At 43.1% G+C, this 19,794-nt stretch overlaps 1 protein-coding gene across 1 annotated transcript in view; it reads right to left on the bottom strand.

Annotated features, from left to right (window-relative positions):
* The window catches only part of ppp1r9b (protein phosphatase 1 regulatory subunit 9B), a 203,553-nt gene that overhangs the window by 6,969 nt on the left and 176,790 nt on the right, over positions 1 to 19,794 (bottom strand). The window contains exons 7-10 of the mRNA XM_033035329.1: positions 9,491 to 9,646; positions 5,344 to 5,397; positions 3,363 to 3,592; positions 377 to 473 (exon numbers count right to left, since the gene is read on the bottom strand). Of these exons, the coding sequence (XP_032891220.1) occupies positions 377 to 473; positions 3,363 to 3,592; positions 5,344 to 5,397; positions 9,491 to 9,646 (537 nt within the window). The remainder of the gene's footprint in view (positions 1 to 376; positions 474 to 3,362; positions 3,593 to 5,343; positions 5,398 to 9,490; positions 9,647 to 19,794) is intronic.

The raw sequence follows: 19,794 nt of genomic DNA, 5'->3' as shown, positions 1-19,794 counted from the left end.
CAATCCTCTTACCTCCATACTTATTATTGATATATTAGGAAATTATTGATATATTAGGAAATTTACAATGCAATTTCTGTATAGAATTGACAAATGTCACTAAAGGACACAAAGTGCTGGAGTGATGGAGTGGGTCAAGCAGCATCTCTGGAGAACGTGGATAATTGACGTTTCCAGTCGGGACCTTTCCTCAGACCTGAAACATCATTTATCGATCTTCTCCAGAGATGCTGCCTGACCCGCTGGGTCCTTTTGTGTAAACCAGCATATGCAATTCCTTGTTTCTACATTTTGACAAATGTCACTGACAAATATTCATTGATAAACACACACACAAAAACGTCACGGATACATTTTCCATCGTCACCAGCCATACCTTATTCTGAAGTTTCTCAATCTCCTCTTTGTGTGAATTTTCAGTTTCTTCCAATGTTCTTCTTTGAGCTGTTTCCTTTTTCAGAAACTCTATTTCCCTAAAAAATACAATAGCCATGAAAAATGACCATTAACATGCAAATTCTATACTCCATGACAAAGTACCAATTTCCTTTCTGTTATGCCATTTGTTATTTATTACTGGCAAAGTTGATATATGGGACTTTAATATGCTTATATTATATTCCTCTACTTGCAAATGCCACATAGATATAAATAATTACACTACCATCTGCCTCCTATTTGCACAACGGCATAATATGAATATATTTAATATTTCCTCACAAGCTGAAAAGTCTATTCCTTGCATCTTGAATATTGTGGAGGCAAGGATGCGCAGATGCTGGAATCTGCAGAGAACACAAAGTGCGAGAGTCACTCAGCGGGTCAGAGCATCTCTGGAATACATGGATAGGCCAGGACCCTTCTTCAGAGTCATGGTCCCGACCTGAAACGTCATCTACCCATATCCTCCAGAGATGCTCCTTTACCTGCTGAGTTATTCCAGCACTTTGTGTTGTACATGTTGAATACCATGTTCTTTTCAATGTTCAACAGAGTAGCAGGATAAATATGCATCATTGCACAAGTACAAGTAATTGCCTGATCTGAATAATTTTTTGTTAAGTTGAATGCATCTGTCTATTCAGCAAAGGCTCAGAAGCAAATTCCACCCACACACACAGATCAGAGATTGGCAGCTTTTTAATAATACAGAAGTCTGAAGCTGTGCAGTTGAATGTAACAAACCCCACTACAGATTTAAGTTCTTTGTTTTTCTGAACGTTTCAAACAATTTTAAGTGGTTTTCACAAAAGGGAAAATAAGAAAATAACAAAGCCCTTGACATCCTCTTGAGCATAGCGGATAACTTATGTTTAAAGAACAATCATAGAGTCATGGAGAACGGGAACAGGCTCTTCGGACCAACTTGCCCATGCCAACCAAGATGCCCAATCTGCACTTGTCCTGCCTGCCTGCATTTGGCCCATAACCCTCTAAACCTTTCCAATCAAGGTACCTGTCCAAATATATTTTAAATGTAATGGTACCTGCCGTTATTGCCGCCTCCCCTCTCGTCCCATGTACCCATCTCCCTCCATGTGTATGTTGCTCCTCAGGTTCCTATTAAATCATTCTCCTCTCATCTTAAAGCTAGGTCCTTTGGTTCTTAATTCCCCTACTCTGGATAAACGATTCCATGCATTCAACCTATCCATCCCCCTCATGATCTTATACACCTCCATGAGATCATCCCTCAGCCTCTGAAACGTGCCAAAAGTCTTCTTGACCACCCTATCCACCTGTACGCTAATTTCAAGAAACAATGAACCTGCACTCCTCAATAAGATTACCCTTTATCCACCAAGGGATAAAGTCCTAGCCTGCCCAATCTCTACTTTTTAGCTCTTACTCTCAACTTCTGGCAACATTTTCGTAAATATTTCGCAGATGTAGCACCTCACACTTATCAGCATTAAACTCCATCTGCCATCTTTCAGCCCACTCTTCCAAATGGCCTAAATCTCTCAAAGTCTACAGAGAGATTTAGGCCATTTGGAAGAGTGGGCTGAAAGATGCAGATGGTGTTTAATGCTGATAAGTGTGAGGTGCTACATCTTGGCAGGACAAATCAAAATAGGACGTGCATGGTAAATGGTAGCGAATTGAGGAATGCAGTTGAACAGAGGGATCTAGGAATAACTGTGCATAGTTCCCAGAAGGTGGAGGGTGGTAAAGAAAGCTTTTGGTGTGCTGGCCTTTATAAATTAGAGCATTGAGTATAGAAGTTGGGATGTAATGTTAAAATTGTATACGGCATTGGTGAGGCCAATTCTGGAGTATGGTGCACAGTTTTGGTCGCCAAATTATAGGAAAGATGTCAACAAAATAGAGAGAGTACAGAGGAGATTTACTAGAATGTTGCCTAGGTTTCAGCAACTAAGTTACAGAGAAAGGTTGAACAAGTTAGGTCTTTATTCTTTGGAGCACAGAAGGTTAAGGGGGGACTTGATAGAGGTCTTTAAAATGATGAGAGGGATAGACATAGTTGACATGGATAAGCTTTTTCCATTGAGAGTAGGGAAGATTCAAACAAGAGGACATGATTTGAGAATTAAGGGACAGAAGTTTAGGGGTAACATGAGGGGGAACTTCTTTACTCAGAGAGTGGTAGCTGTGTGGAATGAGCTCCCAGTGGAAGTGGTGGAGGCAGGTTCGATTTTATCATTTAAAAATAAATTGGATAACTATATGGACGGGAAAGGAATGGAGGGTTATGGTCTGAGTGCAGGTAGATGGGACTAGGTGAGAATAAGTGTTCGGCACGGACTAGAAGGGCCGAGATAGCCTGTTTCTGTGCTGTATTTGTTATATGGTTATATGGTTCCCTGCACTCTTTTCAGCTTAACAATATAATTCTCATAGCAGGGTAACCAAAACTGAACATAATACTTCAAATGTGGCTTCACTAACATCATGCACAACTGTAACATTACATCCCAACTATTATACTCAACACCTTGACTGATGAAGGCCAATGTACCAAAAACCTTCTTGACCACCTTATCTACATCACCACACATAAACCCCAACAGCAGAAGTAGTTATCCTTTTGAAAACTACAATGCTCTCAACTCTTGACGCACACTAAAAAGATCCAAGTGGTGAGAATTTCAGGATCTAGGTAATTATCTGTTGGAATAGGTCACTTGCCAGTTAATGAAGGGGCTCGACTTGAAACATCCCCCATTCCTTCTCTCCAGAGATGCTGCCTGTCCCGCTGAGTTGTTCCAGCATTTTGAGTCTATCTTCGGTGGCCCATTATAATTTTTACTGCAAAGGAAACTGATCCACTCCAATACATCACCCACCCCCGGGGAATGAAGGTAAAAATCTCCCCCAGTTCTGCGGGGAGCATTTCTTACTTCTGCTGGTATTCCTTAATCAGGCGCTTTGCTTTGCTGTACTTCCTCTCCAGTGCCTGGTACTGAGCCTGTGTCTCCTTCAGATGCTCATCCACTGCCTGGCAGAGTGTTTGCGCTTCCATCCAGTAACTCTCCAGCTTCTCCATCCGCTCCTTGTTTTCCTCAACACTTTGCTCCAGCTGGACTTTTTCCATCCGCCAACGCATTTTCTCCTGTTCCGTCGAATGGAGCTGCGCAGAGACACAAGCACAGCGTGAAAATAAACACCCAGTTAACCCAGAGTGCCGTGAAGAATGATGACTCCAGCACAAATTTACCTGCACACATAATAGCTACATGGGCGGTGGTAGAGCTACCGCCTTATATCGCCAGAGACCTAGGTTGAATCCCGACTACGGGTGCTGCCTGTATTGAGTTTGTATGTTCTCCCTGTGACTGTGTGGGGTTTCTCCGGGATCTCCAGTTTCCTCACACATTTGGAAAACATACAGGTTTGTAGGTTAATTAGCTTCAGTAAAATTGTCTTGAGTGTGTAGGATAGTGCTGGTGTATGGGGATCGCTGGTAGGCACAGACCTGATGGGCCAAATGGCCTGTTTCCATGCTGTATCTTTAAAACTAAAAATTAAAAAACTAAAATAGACATTAAATGTACTCAGATCGCTGATGCGATCTACTTACATCAATGATGTGCTCAATCACTTGGACAAGTGGCAAACTCAGTATGAAATTTAAATCACTCTGCGCTAATGTTCAAACAGCAGATAACATATTTGCAATGCCATGTAAATGGCTCTCAACAGAGCCATTTTAATAAAATCCTCAAGGAACTTGGCAAAACTGAACAGCTCTAACCAGATAAAGTAAATATCACTGATGTGTATCCACCTATCACATGCTGAGCTATATCCCACCCCCACCCCATTTCCAGCTTTCTCCCCCCTACTACAATCAGACTGAAGAGTCCTGACCCAAAATGTCACCTGTCCTTGTCCTCCAGAGATGCTACCTGACCCGCTGAGTTACTCTAGCCCTTTCTGTTCTCCTTAATTAAGTCATTAGTTGTTTAATTTAAACAATTCAAAGATTTTCTTCAATAGTTAATTTGATGCAAATGCTAAAACCACTGTTGGTATAAAAGCACTTGCAGAAACTTAACAGCTTTAAGCGGGCAAAGAGATGTGTACCAAAACTGCAAATTCTTAGAAGAAAATTAGCAAGCCAAGCAAGTTCTAAACCAAGAACTACTGTCTGAGCTACATACTAATCACTTGCTGAACACATTAGTCATGGGGAATCAGATAATCCATGCATAAAGCTCATTATTGATCTTTAAAAGTTACAAGTTCTCCAGTAAAATATATGCTTTTATGTCACAGGCAGGAAGCATCTCAGGGGGGGTCAAGGAAAGAGCGTTCACACTGCAGCCCTGTTTCCACCAATCTTTTCACCACCACGTACAAGAAGCACAAGACAGACACCATTGTATGCAGATGCCAAGAAGTGTGGTCAGCCCTGGCTGAACAATTTCTAATCTTGTGATGTAGACTCGATAAGAAGAAGCAGCATCTCAGGAATGGGGATTATAGTAATCTTGATTAAAATTACTTGCAGCAGAGTGGCCAGACTACATTTTCATTGAACCTCATCCCCTTTGATATCTCATTGTCACACCTTGCACTTCCTTATCCCTGTATCTCCCTCTCCCCTGACTCTCAGTCCGAAGGAGGGTCTCGACCCGAAACATCACCCATCCCTTCTATCCAGAGATGCTGCCTGTCCCACTGAGTTACTCCAGCATTCGGTGTCTATAATCCAATGCAAACCCATATTCAAATTATTGTACAGGTTTCTGAAACATCATGACAAAATGTATCATGCACAAAGTGTGGTTTTATATGCCAGCCTTCTCTTCATCTGTAACGGTTGCAAATGATTTTTACTCCTGTCAATGTAAACATCACCAAAAGCAGCTAACGTACCTTTCTTTTCAGTTGCTGAATCTCGGCTTCGGTTACAGCGTGTTTTATCTGAAGCTGGCAATAAAGCACAATATAATCACTGATAGTCATGTACTGTTCATTCATCATCCAACTCAAATTTCACTTAACCTTAATTGGTACATGTGACAATTGAATCTTGAATCTTCTAGCCACCCGTCACTCCATTTTACCCACTCACTCAAGACCAATATTGCATAAAGAACGGACACAAGTGCAATTTTTCGCATCAAATTTTCGCATGGGAACATTCTTGTTGGGGAACAACACATTTTGCCACTCCAGCCATAGACCAGGTGAGGGGGCAGGGGTAAAATTGGATAGCACCGGACTAGTTGGTGGAGGTCGCAAACAACCCCAGCAAGCTCTGGGAAGATCAATGAGCTTCATTTTAGAACTGGGATTTAAAAGGATGAGAGGATATCTTACAGAAACATATAAAATTCTTAAGGGATTGGACAGGCTAGATGCAGGAAAAATGTTCCCCATGTTGGGGGAGTCCAGAACCAGGGGTCACAGTTTAAGAATAAGGGGTGGACCATTTAGGACTGAGATGAGGAAAAACATTTTCAGCCAGAGAGTTGTGAATCTGTGGAATTGTGTGCCACAGAATGCAGTGGAGGCCAATTCACTAGATGTATTCTAGAGAGTTAGATTTAGCTCTTAGGGTTAACGGAATCTAGGGATATGGGGAGAAGGCAGGAACAGGGTACTGATTCTGGATGATCATATTGAATGGCAGTGCTGGCTCGAAGGGTTCAATAGCCTACTCCTGCATCGATTTTCTATGTTTCTATGTTTCAGAGGTCTGCTGAGCATCCCCAGATTGTTTGTCAGTTGAAATAGATCTGAAGGTAAAGGTGATAAGCGTGGGGGGGGGGGGGGTTTGGAGGGAGTGGGAGGGACGTTAGATTTTAGAGATACAGTGTGGAAACAGACCCTCCGTCCACCGAGTCTGTGCCGTCCAGCGATCAGATCACCCCATCCACCAACACTCCCCTACACACTAGGGACAATTTACAGAAGCCAATTAATCTTCAAACCTGCACGTCTTTGGAATGTGGGAGGAATTGAATTACATCATTCGGCCTATCAAGTCTGCTCTGCTACTCAATCTGTTTCCCCTCCAAACCCCATTCTCCTGCCTTCTCCCCGTAACCTTTTGACAACCTTATTAATCAAGAACCTATCAATCTCCGCTTTAAATACACCCAATGTCTTGACCTCTGTGGCAATGAATGTCACAGATTCACCACCCTCAAGCTAAAGAAATTCTGGTCCTGACACCTACTATCACTGAGATTCACACCATTAAGATTTTAGGAGGCCCCACTGACAGAAAGTGGAATCGGCAAGAGGGGTGTAACGACAGTCCCAAGGAAAGGTGCCTGCAATCTCCAGGCTCCTTTGAACCTCTGATTCCACCCACAAGGCACTTTAGCTGCGACTGAAGTCTCTGTTTACACCAAATAGTTCCGCTGTAAAAACACTGGAGGGATGCAAAGGGGAAGGACCTCTGGTAGATTAGTAACTCTTGCATCCGTCACCAACAAGGGCTGGCAGCTACAGTACTGTTCACAGGATCCACGCCACCAACTTGTCAAAACTTTTTCCGTAGCACCTTCTAAACATATGTTCCTCAGTGCATACAAAGTCAGGGCAGCAGGTGCCACAGCACATCACCTCCCACTTTCTACTGTGGACATGTGCTGTTTTCCCTCATCATTGCCAGGTTAAAATGTTGAACTATTTAAAATTTCAAAATTAACTTTGTTCGTATTAAAAAAACATGCACAGGACAAAAACCGTGCTGAAACTCTTCATACATACATTCTTAGTGTCTATATTTTTCCATGGTGTCATACTCAGTAGTGTTCGCACTAGGATCACCTTCGCGAACACACGCTCTGCAAAGAGATGGGCAACTATCTTCTCTCGAAAGGTTTGAACTCTACACCGAACAGTGTTATGAGAGCACATTCACTGCAGATCGATAAGACCATCACCTTCTCCACACAGTAATGGAGACCTTGTTAAGGCAAGCACTCAAACAAAAAGGTGGTGGTGGAGACAGATATAATAGTGGCATTTAAGAGCTTTTGGATAGGCACATGGATATGCAGGGAATGGAGGGATATGGATCATGCAGGCAGATGCACGATAGATTAACTTGGCATCGTGTTTGGAGCGGACACTGTGAGCCGAAGGGCCAGTTCCTTTGTTGTATTGCTCTGTGTATCTATTGCTCACCCATTATTGTCGGACAAATGGGGGTCAATTCAGTGGGTGTTTAACAATCAAGTACCTAGGATGGGTCTGGAGTAACTATAGGCATGGCCACCTATGGGTGACAAATTCCCTCCCCCGAAGGACATTGCGTTAACCACGAGTCTTTCCAACAATTTGTAGCATCTATGGTCTTCATAAGCAAGACCAGTTGTTTGAATTCCACAGCTGTTTAAGACTGGCATTTTGAACTGTTTAAACTAGCTATATAGTTGATACAAGGAACTGCAGATGACAATGTACAAAAAAAGAGACAAAGTGCTGGAGTAAGGCCGCATCTGAAGAAAGGCCCCGTCCCGAAATGTCACCTATTCGTTCTCCACAGATGCTGCCTCTGAGTTACTCCACAACTTTGTGCCTATTGTTGTTTAGTTAAGACAAGTTGCTTAGTTAACTACTTGTGCAGTTGTTTAGCTGACTAGTTATTTAGTTGACTAGCAGTTTAGTTGTTGACTAGTTGTTTTGCTGTTTAGTTGCTAGTTGCTTTAGACTGGGTGTTAAATTCCACAGTTGCCTTGGTGGGATTTTAACTCGGATCTCAGAATCTTAGTCCAGTCTTTCATATCCTCCCGCCTAGATTACTGCAACTCCCTTTACACTGGCATCAGCCAATCTTCCCTGTCCCGCCTGCAACTGGTCCAAAACGCCGCAGCGAGACTCCTGACGGGCACCCGAAAAAGGGACCACATCACCCGGATCCTGGCCTCTCTCCACTGGCTCCCTGTGCGGTTCCGTATAAACTTCAAGATCCTCCTCCATGTCTACAAAGCCCACAATGGGCTTGCCCCCACCTACATAAAACGTCTTCTCACCCACCACTCCACCTCCAGGCCCCTCAGATCGGCCGACTTGGGGTTGCTGAATATCCCACGGTCTAGGCATAAGCTCAGGGGCGACCGCGCCTTTGCGGTTGCAGCCCCTAGACTGTGGAACAGCATCCCCCTTCCCATCAGAACTGCCCCCTCCATCGACTCTTTTAAGTCAAGACTAAAGACTTATCTATACTCCCAAGCCTTTCCTGACGTCCTCTGAGTGAGGGCTACATGTATATATGTATGTAGTTTGTTTTGTTGTGCTATTCTTATAACAAATGTAAAGCACTTTGGCCAACGAGTTGTTTTTTAAATGTGCTATATAAATAAATGTGACTTGACTTGACTTGACTCTAGATGTGAAGCCCAATAGTTCATCTGCTATAATAACAACCAACACAGGATTCATCCAACCATCACAGGTTGCCAGCTTAAAACCAGCTGATAAGTACATCGGTGACTGAGACTCTCAGGTTGCAGCAAGCATGGTTAACCATGGGGAGGTCCAGCACAGCGCCCCTCTGGAAGACTCAACCTGCCAGAGACCACTCACCTGAGCCCTCTAGGGGCTGGCCGCTGAATAACATCAGCACAGCCTTAATGATGACAAGGCTATGGCAGAAGGGGAGAAAATGTACTGAAGCCGATATGATCAAAATAAATGGTCATTAAACATGGAAAACTGGTGCAGCTGGTAGAGCTGCTGCCTCACATCACCAGAGACCCAGATTTGATCCTGACCTCAGCTGCTCTCTGTGTGGAGTTTTCACGTTCATCCTGTGACTGCGTGGGTTGCGTCCATGTGTTCCAGTTTCCAACCACATCCCAAAGCTGTTGGGTTTGAGGTTTAATTAACCTCTATTAAATTGTCCCTAATGGGTAGGGTGTGGATGAGAAAGTGGGACAACATAGAACGGGATCAATGGTCAGCGTGGACTTGGTGGGCAAAAGGGCCTGTTTCCAGGCTGTACCTTTCAATCAAAACAAAAACATTTTGCGGAATGCTTGGCAGATAATCAAGTGCTTCCTACCTCCTTGAACTTGAGCACCAGCTTCTCAGGATCCAGTTCCACTGGAGAAAGCATATCTTCATTCTCCGCGAGATCGAAAACTTCAATGGCCATGTCGTTGTTGGCGAACATGGGACTCATCTCTTCTTCCTCGTCGTCTGTTGCGTACTCTCCTGTCTGGTGATGACATGAATGTTTCATGAGCCATGTTTGATCTTCCATCAAAATCAGTCAACAGACCAAGATTACTGAGAAACAGATACTAATATCAGGGATATTACTTATTCAATGGTGACACAAAGAGCTGCAACGACACAGTAGGGCAATGATAGAGGTGCTGCCTTACGGTGCCAGAGACCTGGGTTCGATCCTGACTATGGGTACTGTCCGTATGGAGTTTGTACATTCTCCCTGTGACCACGGGGGTTTTCTCCGAGTGCTCCGGTTTCCTTCCACACTTTAAAGACTTACAGGTTTGTAGGTTAATTAGCTTTGGTAGAATTGCAAAATGTCCCTAGTGTGTAGGATAGTGCTAGTGTACGGGGCGAAGAGCCTGTTTCTGCACAGCATCTCTAAAGTGTAAAGTCTAAACTTCAGATGCTGAAGCCTTGATCAAACACAAATTGCTAGAGTAACTCAGCGGGTCAGGCAGCATCTGTGGAGGAAAATGGACAGGTGACATTTAGGGTCAGGGCCCTTTTACAGATTGATTGTAGTCGGGGGGGAGAAAGTTGGAAAAGAGAGGCGGGGTGGGACAAAGCCTGGTAATACAGTGAGGGGGGTTTGGTTGGCAAATGGGAAAAAGGCTAGAGATGAAAAGGAGACAAAAAGATGTCAGATAAGGAGAGAAGAGGAGTGAAATAAAAAGGAGAGAAAAGGGTGTGAGCAATACCCATTTAAGAGTCATAGACCAGCACGGAAACAGGCCCTTCGGCCCAACTTGCCCATGACAGCTAAGATGCCCCATCTACACTAGACCCACCTGCCGCATTTGGCCCATACCCCTTCGACTCTCACCTTAAACCTATGTCCTCCTGTACTTGATTCCTTTACTAAGGGTAATGTTTTATTTTTAATTGTCTACTGTATGTCGTGTTGTTATACTTGTGAGCAAAGCACCAAGGCAAACTCCTTGTATGTATACATACTTGGCAAATAAAATGTATTCAATTCAATTCAAGACTCTGTTCAATGATCCTATCTATTCCCCTCATGTTTATATACACCTTTATAAGATCAACCCTCATCCTCCTGTACTTCAAGGAATAAAGTCCTAGCCTGCCCATCCTCTCTAGCTCAGGTCCTTAAATCCTGGCAACATCCTCACAAATCTTCTCTGTAATCTTTCCAGCTTAAAAATATACTTCCAATAGCAGGATGACCAAAACTGAACCCAATATTTTAAATGTGGCTTCACCAACATCTTTTACAGCTGTAACATAACATCTTAACTTCCATACAATGCAGTCTGATGAAGAGCAATGTACCAAAAGCCTTCTTGACCACCCTATCTACCTGAGACATCACTTTCGAGGAACTTTGTGCCTCAACTCCTCAATCCCTCTGCTCTACGATCCTCCTCTGCTCTACGATCCTCCCCAGGTCCCTGTCATTCACTGTGAAAGTCCTGCCCTGATCTGGCTTTCCAAAATGCAACAGCTTGCAATTATCAACATTAAACCATTAATTATTCCTCAGGCAATTTGCCCAACTGATCAAGATCCTGCTGTAATTTTTGATAACCTTCTTCACTATCTACAAAACCACCTACTTTAGCGTCATTTGCAAACTTACTAATCATGCCTTGTACATTGTCATCCAAATCGTTGATATACTGTTAACCACAAACAGCAATGGGTCCACCACTGATCCCTGAGGCACACCTCTAGTCACAGGCCTCCAGTCCACAAAAATAACCTTCTACTAACACCCTCTGCTTCCTTCCATTTAGCCAACTTTCTATGCAGTCGACTAGCTCTCCCTGGATCTGATGCGATCAAACCTCCCAGAGCAACTTTCAATATGGAACCTTATCAAATACTTTGCTGAAGTCCATAAAGACAATTTCTACTGCTTTGCCCTCTTCAACCTTTTTGGTTACTTCTTCAAAAAACTCCGTCTTGAGGCAAGATCTCCCATGTTGATAACCATGATGACTATCCACAAACAGCCCCTGTCTATCCAAATGTATACATTTCTTATCCCTCAGAATACTCTCCAGTAACTTGCCTACCATAGATTTTAGGCTCACTGACCTATAGGTCCCAGGCTTTTCCAGACAGCCCTTCTTGAATGGAGGCACAATATTAGCCACCCACCAATCCTCCAGCACCTCACCCGTATCCAATGACAATTCATATCATGATTCAAGATGAATTTATTTGACAAAGTGGAACGAAGGAGCGGGTGTTAACAAAGTTTACACAACAGAGGATGTGATCAGACATTTTGGATCTGTAGAATTTACTGCACACTACTTTTTGTTGTATTTATTTATTTCTGCTTTATCTCACTCATGCAAATGAGAATGTGCAGTGCAATGGTGACATTTATACGTAAGTGAAAGGAAATATACCATACACACTTGACTGAGTGGAGTTGCTCCAATCCACGGTATTCTTTCACTTAGAAGTATGCCGAATCACAGAAAATGAAAATTCACACCACGCACACACACACACCGACATTTCATATCTCCGACAATTGAAAAAGAGCTACTTAACCATATTACATCTTCATGAGTCAGGAGGAGTTTGTGTACTATGGATTTAAGAGAGAGTTAGCTAGAGCTCTAGGGGCTAGTGGAGTCAAGGGATATGGGGAGAAGGCAGGCACGGGTTATTGATAGGGGACCATCAGCCATGATCACAATGAATGGCGGTGCTGGCTCAAAGGGCCGAATGAACTCCTCCTGCACCTATTTTCTATGTTTTTATGTGAGGTTGCAGACCCTCTTGGAATAGTGAAACAAAGGATATCACAGACTAAATTGCCCCTTGTGTGTACAGAGTAGATGTGAAAGTGGAACAACAGAACTGGTGTGAATGGCTGATTGATGGTTAGAATGGACTCGGTGGGCCGAAGGGCCAATTTCCATGTTGTATTTTTCAGTCAGTCAATTAAGTCTTCCTCAACCTCCTATGTTCTACACCCAAGCTTATTCCATCCATCCCCAGAGTAAAAATGTTCCAGTCTTTGTAAATCTCTTCTCCAAACATAGTGTAACGTAACATAGTGAACAGAACGGCAAGTAGCGCACAAACTAACCAACAACTAGTAAAAACACAAGCTCGCTACTCTTATATTCTTTACCTCAGCTCGTAAGTCTTTCATACAACTTTGCTGACCTGCCCTACATCCAGACACTCTGCTCCACCAACAGTTCCAAAAGGGTAGCCAATTCATGCCATTTCTGCCCCATATACGGCACTGCGCTAGTTTTAAAATTGCCACCTCCATTACACACATCTTGTGTTTCAGTGAACAATGATGAATATCTCACCTGTTTTTCTATGGAGAATAGGAATAAACAGGCAACTATTAAAAAAACGCCAACAATCTGTTCAGGACTATTTCACACGCATCACATACTTATATTGCATTCTCATTTTGCTAAGCAGATGCCAAGCATTCACTCGGGCGGCTCATTGGCGCAGAGGTAGAGTTGCTGCCTTACAGCGCCAGAGACCGTTCGATCCTGAGCAAGGGTGCTGTCTGTACAGAGTTCGTACGTTCTCCCCCTGACTGCATTGATTTTCCCCGGGTGCTCTGGTTTCCTCTCACACCCCAAAGATGTACAGGTTTGTAGGTTAATTGGCTTTGGTAAAATTGTAAATTGTCGCTAGTGTGTAAGATAGTGCCAATGCACGGAGTAATAGCTGGTCAGCCTGTATGTCTAAAGTCTAAAGATCTTTCATTTTCATCCATAACATTTGCAAGTTCCTTTTGCTATATAACCAGCAGTAGTCTGGAGTTTGTTTTATTTTTATATCCTCCTCTGTGAAACAGATGTGTAAATTCCTAATAACATCTCAAAACTAAAAGCACATTTAATCTTTCGAATCATTGATCTGAAACATTAAACCTGTTCCATTCTTTACTAAACTTGTCAGATCCTCAGAGAATTTCCAGTATTTTGCTTAATACAACATGATATATTCCACTCAAGTGTACCACGCCCCTGTTGCTTGAAAGCGCAATCTTACTGACATGGATCATTCATTATTAATAAAGGACTATCACTGATTGAAATGTCTTAAAATTATTAATTGATATCCAGGTTAGAATTCGATTTTCTTAAGTGCCTTACTGTTTTACAGCACCAACATGATTTGGCTTTTTATTATTTTAGAAGATGCAATAACGTGATTCCCTTTCGAATAAGAATCGAATGAATTTAACACTTGAACTGACTGTGAATTTAACAAGGAGATCACAACAGCCAATTACATTTGTAGTTACACGATGCCAATAACTGTAACACCAACAAATCTCCTAGCTGATGTGAAAACAACACCAATTTGCATTTATGTAGCATTATTAGCTAATATTCCTGAATCTTCCACAAGATCCTCCTACAATGTTACGATTGATGAAACACAAGATGCCAAACCTGAGTATTATTAAGCAGTGGTCTGGTGAAAGCATACGCTATAAGGGCTTATTAGTTACAAATTGCAAGGGCTTGGTTTTAACTTAAGAAGATTCCTTAAGAGGTAGAGGGGCTTATGGAAAAACTTCCAAAGTTGCGGAATTGCAGAAATTTAAATGAAAGGAAGGAGTTAAAGCAGTTGAGCAAAACACAAAATGCTGGAGGCACTCAGTGGGTCAGGCAGCATCTGCGGAGGGAAATGGACAAGATTGTGTGTCAGTTCTCCAGACTGATAGGAGGAGGGGGCATAAGCTGGAAAAGGGAGGAGCGGGTGGGACAGAGCCTGGCAAGTGATAGGTGGAGACAGGTGATGGGGAGGGAGGGGCGGGTAGGAGGAGAGAGTGAGATGGATGGAGTAAGTGACAAAGGCTAGAGCTGAAAAGCAGACAAAAGGATGTTGGATAAAGAAAGGTGGAGTAAAATGTACAGCTAGAGGGAGGGATATAGATGGAATGGGAAGGGGGAAGGGGGAAGGGAAGGGGGGGGGGATAGTAACGTTTTTGATGCAAAGGTCTGGAATTGGGGGGAGAGGGAGTGTTTGGAAGATTGAGGTTACAGAGGTACTGGAGCATGGAAGACTGAACAGCAGGATATGCCTTTCAAAGTCGGGGCAGTGTTGGAGGCCATATCATTGGGTATTTTTAAAGTGGAGGTTGACAGTTTCTTGATTAGCAAGTGTGTCAAACATTACGGGGAGAAGGCAGGAGAATGGGTTAAGAGGGAAAGATAGATCAGCCAAGATTATTTTACTGAATAGACTTGATGGGCGAAATGGCCTAATTCTGCTCCTATGACTTATGAACATGTTTGTCAACATTTTTGGCAGCGTTGAGCTGGGAGCATGGCTTAACCAGGCTGCCAAAGAAGTACTGGGAGAGGGAGAGGGGTTGCTTTTAAAGAAGGCCTGTGTCGCTTAGTCCCGTTTCACAAATCACGTTGTTGCAACACGTAACTGTAGGAGGGAGCCATGTTGAACCCAGTCAAACCTTACTGAGCATTGTGAGTGATGAAGAATGTTCCTCACCTCACCACCAGGTGTCGATAAAAGCTCCCTATCGATGAATGTACACCACATCTCATAGACAATTCTGTTCTATCTCTCAACTACTTGGAATTAGAGGAAATCTGTCAAAATCACAAATTGCTGCCTGTCTTTGTCTTGTCTTGGTCATGTTAAGTACCTGGTTGTCAGAATAGCTTCACATCTTTCATTTATCCTCTCCTGTGCAAAGGCCAGGCTTCAGGACTCGGACACCTCCTCTTACCTACGCCTTGACCGTAATCCCACGAACAAACGACAGGCCAACATCTCCCAGACCATCACCAAATTCATCACCCCTCCATAGCTTCCAACATTATAGCTCAATAATCCTGCATTCCCTGTTTCTATCTCCTTCCCAAAATCCACAAACTAACCAGTCAGAAGAAGGGTCCCAACCCAAAACGTTGCCTGTCTATTCCTTCCACCAGGAGTTACTGCCTTACAGCGCCAGAGACTGGATTCAATCATGACTACGGGTTCTGTCTGTTAGGAGTTTGCATGTTCTCCATGTGACCATGTGGATTTTCTCCAGGTGCTCCGGTTTCCTCCCACATTCGAAAAACGTGCAGATTTGTAGGTCAATTGGCTTCTGTAAATTGTCCTTATTGTGCCGGATCGAACTAGTGTACGGGTGATTGCTGGTCGGCACGGACTCGATGGGCCAAAGGGACGATTTCCACACTTCGCGTTTAAACTAAACTAATTTTCATTGAGCATCACTCTCCACAGGACAGAGGTACATACTCAATAGCTTTTTTTGCTCTCTATTACTGATTAGCATGTGGGAACAACACTTACCCCATCTCCACAAGAATCCACAGGCCAGACTAATCACTTCCTGATTAAGAATCTGCTGGAAAATTTGGGCACAATCCCCAAAATTGACAATGTTATGGATGGGACAAATGCCGGGAAGTGAAATCAAATGTAGGACCTTCTGCATGACGGGTAACACTTCACTGGAGAAGGGAAAGGTCTTGCACTTGTATGAAACTTGTTGGAACTTCCTCCCCACCTACAAGCTTGAAGGTTGGAGGTGAGGCAGTCTCCATCTGGTCGTGAAGAAAGGTTAAACTCTGCGGAACAGGCATGAGAGGAGGAAGCAGTGTCTGAAACTGGAATGGGGAAACATTTTTACCAGAGTTTGTTCCAAACTAGACGGGTGGAGCTTTATTCTGACCCACATTTGTCGTGACCTAGTAGTGTCTGATTACACTGCATCTTAAAATAGCAATTCAATTGTGTTCTACTTCTTGGACTGCTTTCCAGCAACTTACAGAATAAAAGCATGATTTCTCTACTAGAACCGCCCTGACAAAGACATTATAATTTGCTGTTTATCCACAGATGTTCAGTAAACCCATTGTTAATGGGACGGCACACTGGTGCAGCTGGTAGAGCTGCTGCCTCACAGCATCAGAGAGCCTGGTTCAATCCTGATCTTGGGTGCTGTCTGTGTAGAGTTTGCACGTTCTTCCTGTGACTGTGTGGGTATCCTCCGGGTGCTCTGGATTCCTTTCATCCCAAAGACGTGCAGGTTGATAAGTTAACTGGCCTCTGTAAAGGGCTGCTAGTGTGTAGGTGAAATCTGATGATGGAGGTGGTGGGTTGGTTCAGTGTAGCCTCAGTAAGCTAAAAGGCTTCCCTGTATCTCTTTAACTGATTTTGTAAAGGAAACTCAAGGGTGAAATAAAGACTTCTACAGCCAATTAAGAGTTTAATCGTTGCTTCATATAATAGACTTTCTGCTTGTCCACCTGATTTTCTGCAGTTCCAGGGTGTTAAGTGGGACCATTAACCTGCTCATTGCGATATTCCATCACGTGTCTTCACCAAGAAGAACATCTACCTCCAAGGAAGCCAACCCCTTCTGGCTGGTAACCCATTCACTCCCATTTTCCCTTGAGCGTCTACTTTCTTATAAGTTTATAGAGTTTCAACGGGTAATTCTCCAACAAACATTTGCAGATGCCTCGTAAAAAGAACTGGTTGCATCATGACCTGACGCAGCAATTCTTACGCACCCAAGAAGGTAAGAAGCTGTCGAGAGTGGTGGACTCGGCCCTACCCACCATTGAAAGCATCTACATGAGACACAGCTTCAAGAAGTTGGCGTCTATCATCAAGGATCCCGACAATGTCCTCTTCTCACTTTCACCATCAGGGCCGAGGTACAGAAGCCTGAGGTCCCACTTCACCAGGTTTAGTGACAGCTGGTTTCCTACACTATCAGGTTCTTTACCTGACCTGCACAACCCAAATCCTACTTTGGCAACTGGCCACACACTCATCTCACCACTGCCATCGGGAAGAAGGTACAGAGGCCTGAGAACTGTAACGTCCAGGTTCAGGAACAGCTTCTTCCCGACAACCATCAGGCTATTAAACACTAAAACCTCATAAGCTATGAACTACAATAGACTACAATAGACTATTATTATTATTATTATTGCTCTGTTATTGTTTGTTTTTCTGAGTTTTGTTATATTATTTATTATGATAGCATATTCTGCTGTGCTGCAGCAAGTAAGAATTTCATTGTTCTATCTGGGACACTCTTGAACATTAAGGACCACCTATTGAATTACCATGGATTTGCTCTCTAAATGTGATTTGCACTGATCTCTTGCTTTTGCACAGTCTTTTTCTTTACACGGTCCAGTAGGATTTGTAAGTAATTTGCATATAATAATGTATAATTTATATTTCTGTGCGTTCCTTGAGTCTATGTGGCTATGGTGCTGCTGCAAGCAAGATTTTCATTGTACCTGTATCCCATCATAATTGTACATATGACTGTAACTTTGATTTGACTTCTTGGAGGCAAACTATTTTGGGGGAAAGTATGTTGCACTGTATAAAATGATGCATTTTAATCATTCCGGCCATTCTCATCAGGCGCCTGGAGGGGAGATGGTCTTGTCTTGCTTTCCCAGGAGAGCAAATACTGGCCCAAGCCCAGGTGTGATTTCCCTCCCTTCTTCTCAAAGAAGGTCCATGATGCAAGTCGAGTTCCGGGTAGAACCCATCAAAACGGCTCTGGTGGGCTAATGCCAGGACATGTAATGTGGCCACATGCATAATCTTTTCAATTGCATCATTTACTTCATGGGCTTTCCATCAAAGTGGAAAAACTTGGCCTTTACGATCAACAGGAAAAGAAATGCAAGAGAGAAAGCAGTTGGCCAAAGCGAGGCAATACAGATCTCACACCATGCACAGGTCTCAAATCCAAAAGCACTCCATTGTGGCAAACCTTTACCAATGCATGACAGTTGCTATTGTTGTTATTGCTGTTGAGGGAACTGCTCTTTGCGCTGTTCACATTGAGTGAAAATAGTTCATAATCCTACAATACAGTTCAGAACAGAAAACTCAATTAAGTTCAATTACATTATACAGCAGATAGGAAAACACCAAAACTGTGGAACATATTGTCACATGAGGTATGACTTAGACTTTGGTGCTCAGATGGTTTTCCGTCTTATTCTGCTTGATCATTTGAGGCTTTGGAGCTTGCTACTTAATAATCACTCCTCTCAATTATTCATTGATCTTTGCTTAGGATTCGAAAAACAGCAGACGATAAATCACATCAGAATTTTTTTTTCAAACTATAATGGAAGCGTAAGCTGGAAAGGGTGCAGAGAAGAATTACAAGGATGGTGCCAAGCTCAAGGGCCTGAGAGATAGGAAGAGGTTGGGCAGGGTGGGACTTTATTCCGTGCAACACAGAAGGCTGAAGGATAATCTTATGGATAGACAATAGACAATAGGTGCAGGACTAGGCCATTCGGCCCTTCGAGCCAGCACCGCCATTCAATGTGATCATGGCTGATCACCATCATGAAGGAAATAGATAGAGTGAATGTTATTCAGGAACGAGAGGGCATAGGCTGAAGGACAAGCGTGAGGTGTTGCATTTTGGGAGGTCATATGCAAGTATAAAATAAATGGCAGGAACTATAAGCCCATTGATGTAGAGAGGGAATTGGGGATGTTGGTCCATAGCTTCCTGAAAATGACAACACAAGTAAATAGGGTGGTAATGAAGGCGGACAGCATGTTTTCCTTCATCGGCACTGACTATAAAGGTTTGGAGGTCATGTTGCATCTGTATAAAACTTCAATTATGCTACATTTGATTTGCTACATTTGAGTGAAGTTCAGGTCATTAGAGTACAGAAAAGATTTGGAAGCTTTGGAGAGGGTGCAGAACAGGTTCACCAACATGTTGCCTGGAATGGAGAGTAACATCCTGGAAATATCAGATACATTTTGATTGGTTTATTTAGAGTGTAGGAGGCTGAGGGGCGACTTGATAGAAATTTATAAAAGTATATGTCTTTTTCCCAGGCTGGAAATTTCAAATATTAGAGCAATGATTTAAGGTGGGAGGGGGAATGTTTAAAGGAGATATGTGATGTACGTTTTGTCGTACAGAGAATGGTAGTTGCCTGGGACATGTGATAGAATTATATATAATGCCAACATTTAAGAGTCTTTTAGACAGGCACATGAACAAGATGGAAATATAGGGCTATGGACACTTACAGGAAGATGGGATGAATTAAACTGGCATCATGGTCGGCTCAGACATTGTGGGCCGAAGGCCGAAGACGAAAGATGGAG

Source organism: Amblyraja radiata, chromosome 16 (assembly GCF_010909765.2).
Source record: "Amblyraja radiata isolate CabotCenter1 chromosome 16, sAmbRad1.1.pri, whole genome shotgun sequence".
Lineage (NCBI taxonomy): Eukaryota > Metazoa > Chordata > Chondrichthyes > Rajiformes > Rajidae > Amblyraja > Amblyraja radiata.
This window is presented reverse-complemented; position numbering and strand designations above follow the sequence as displayed.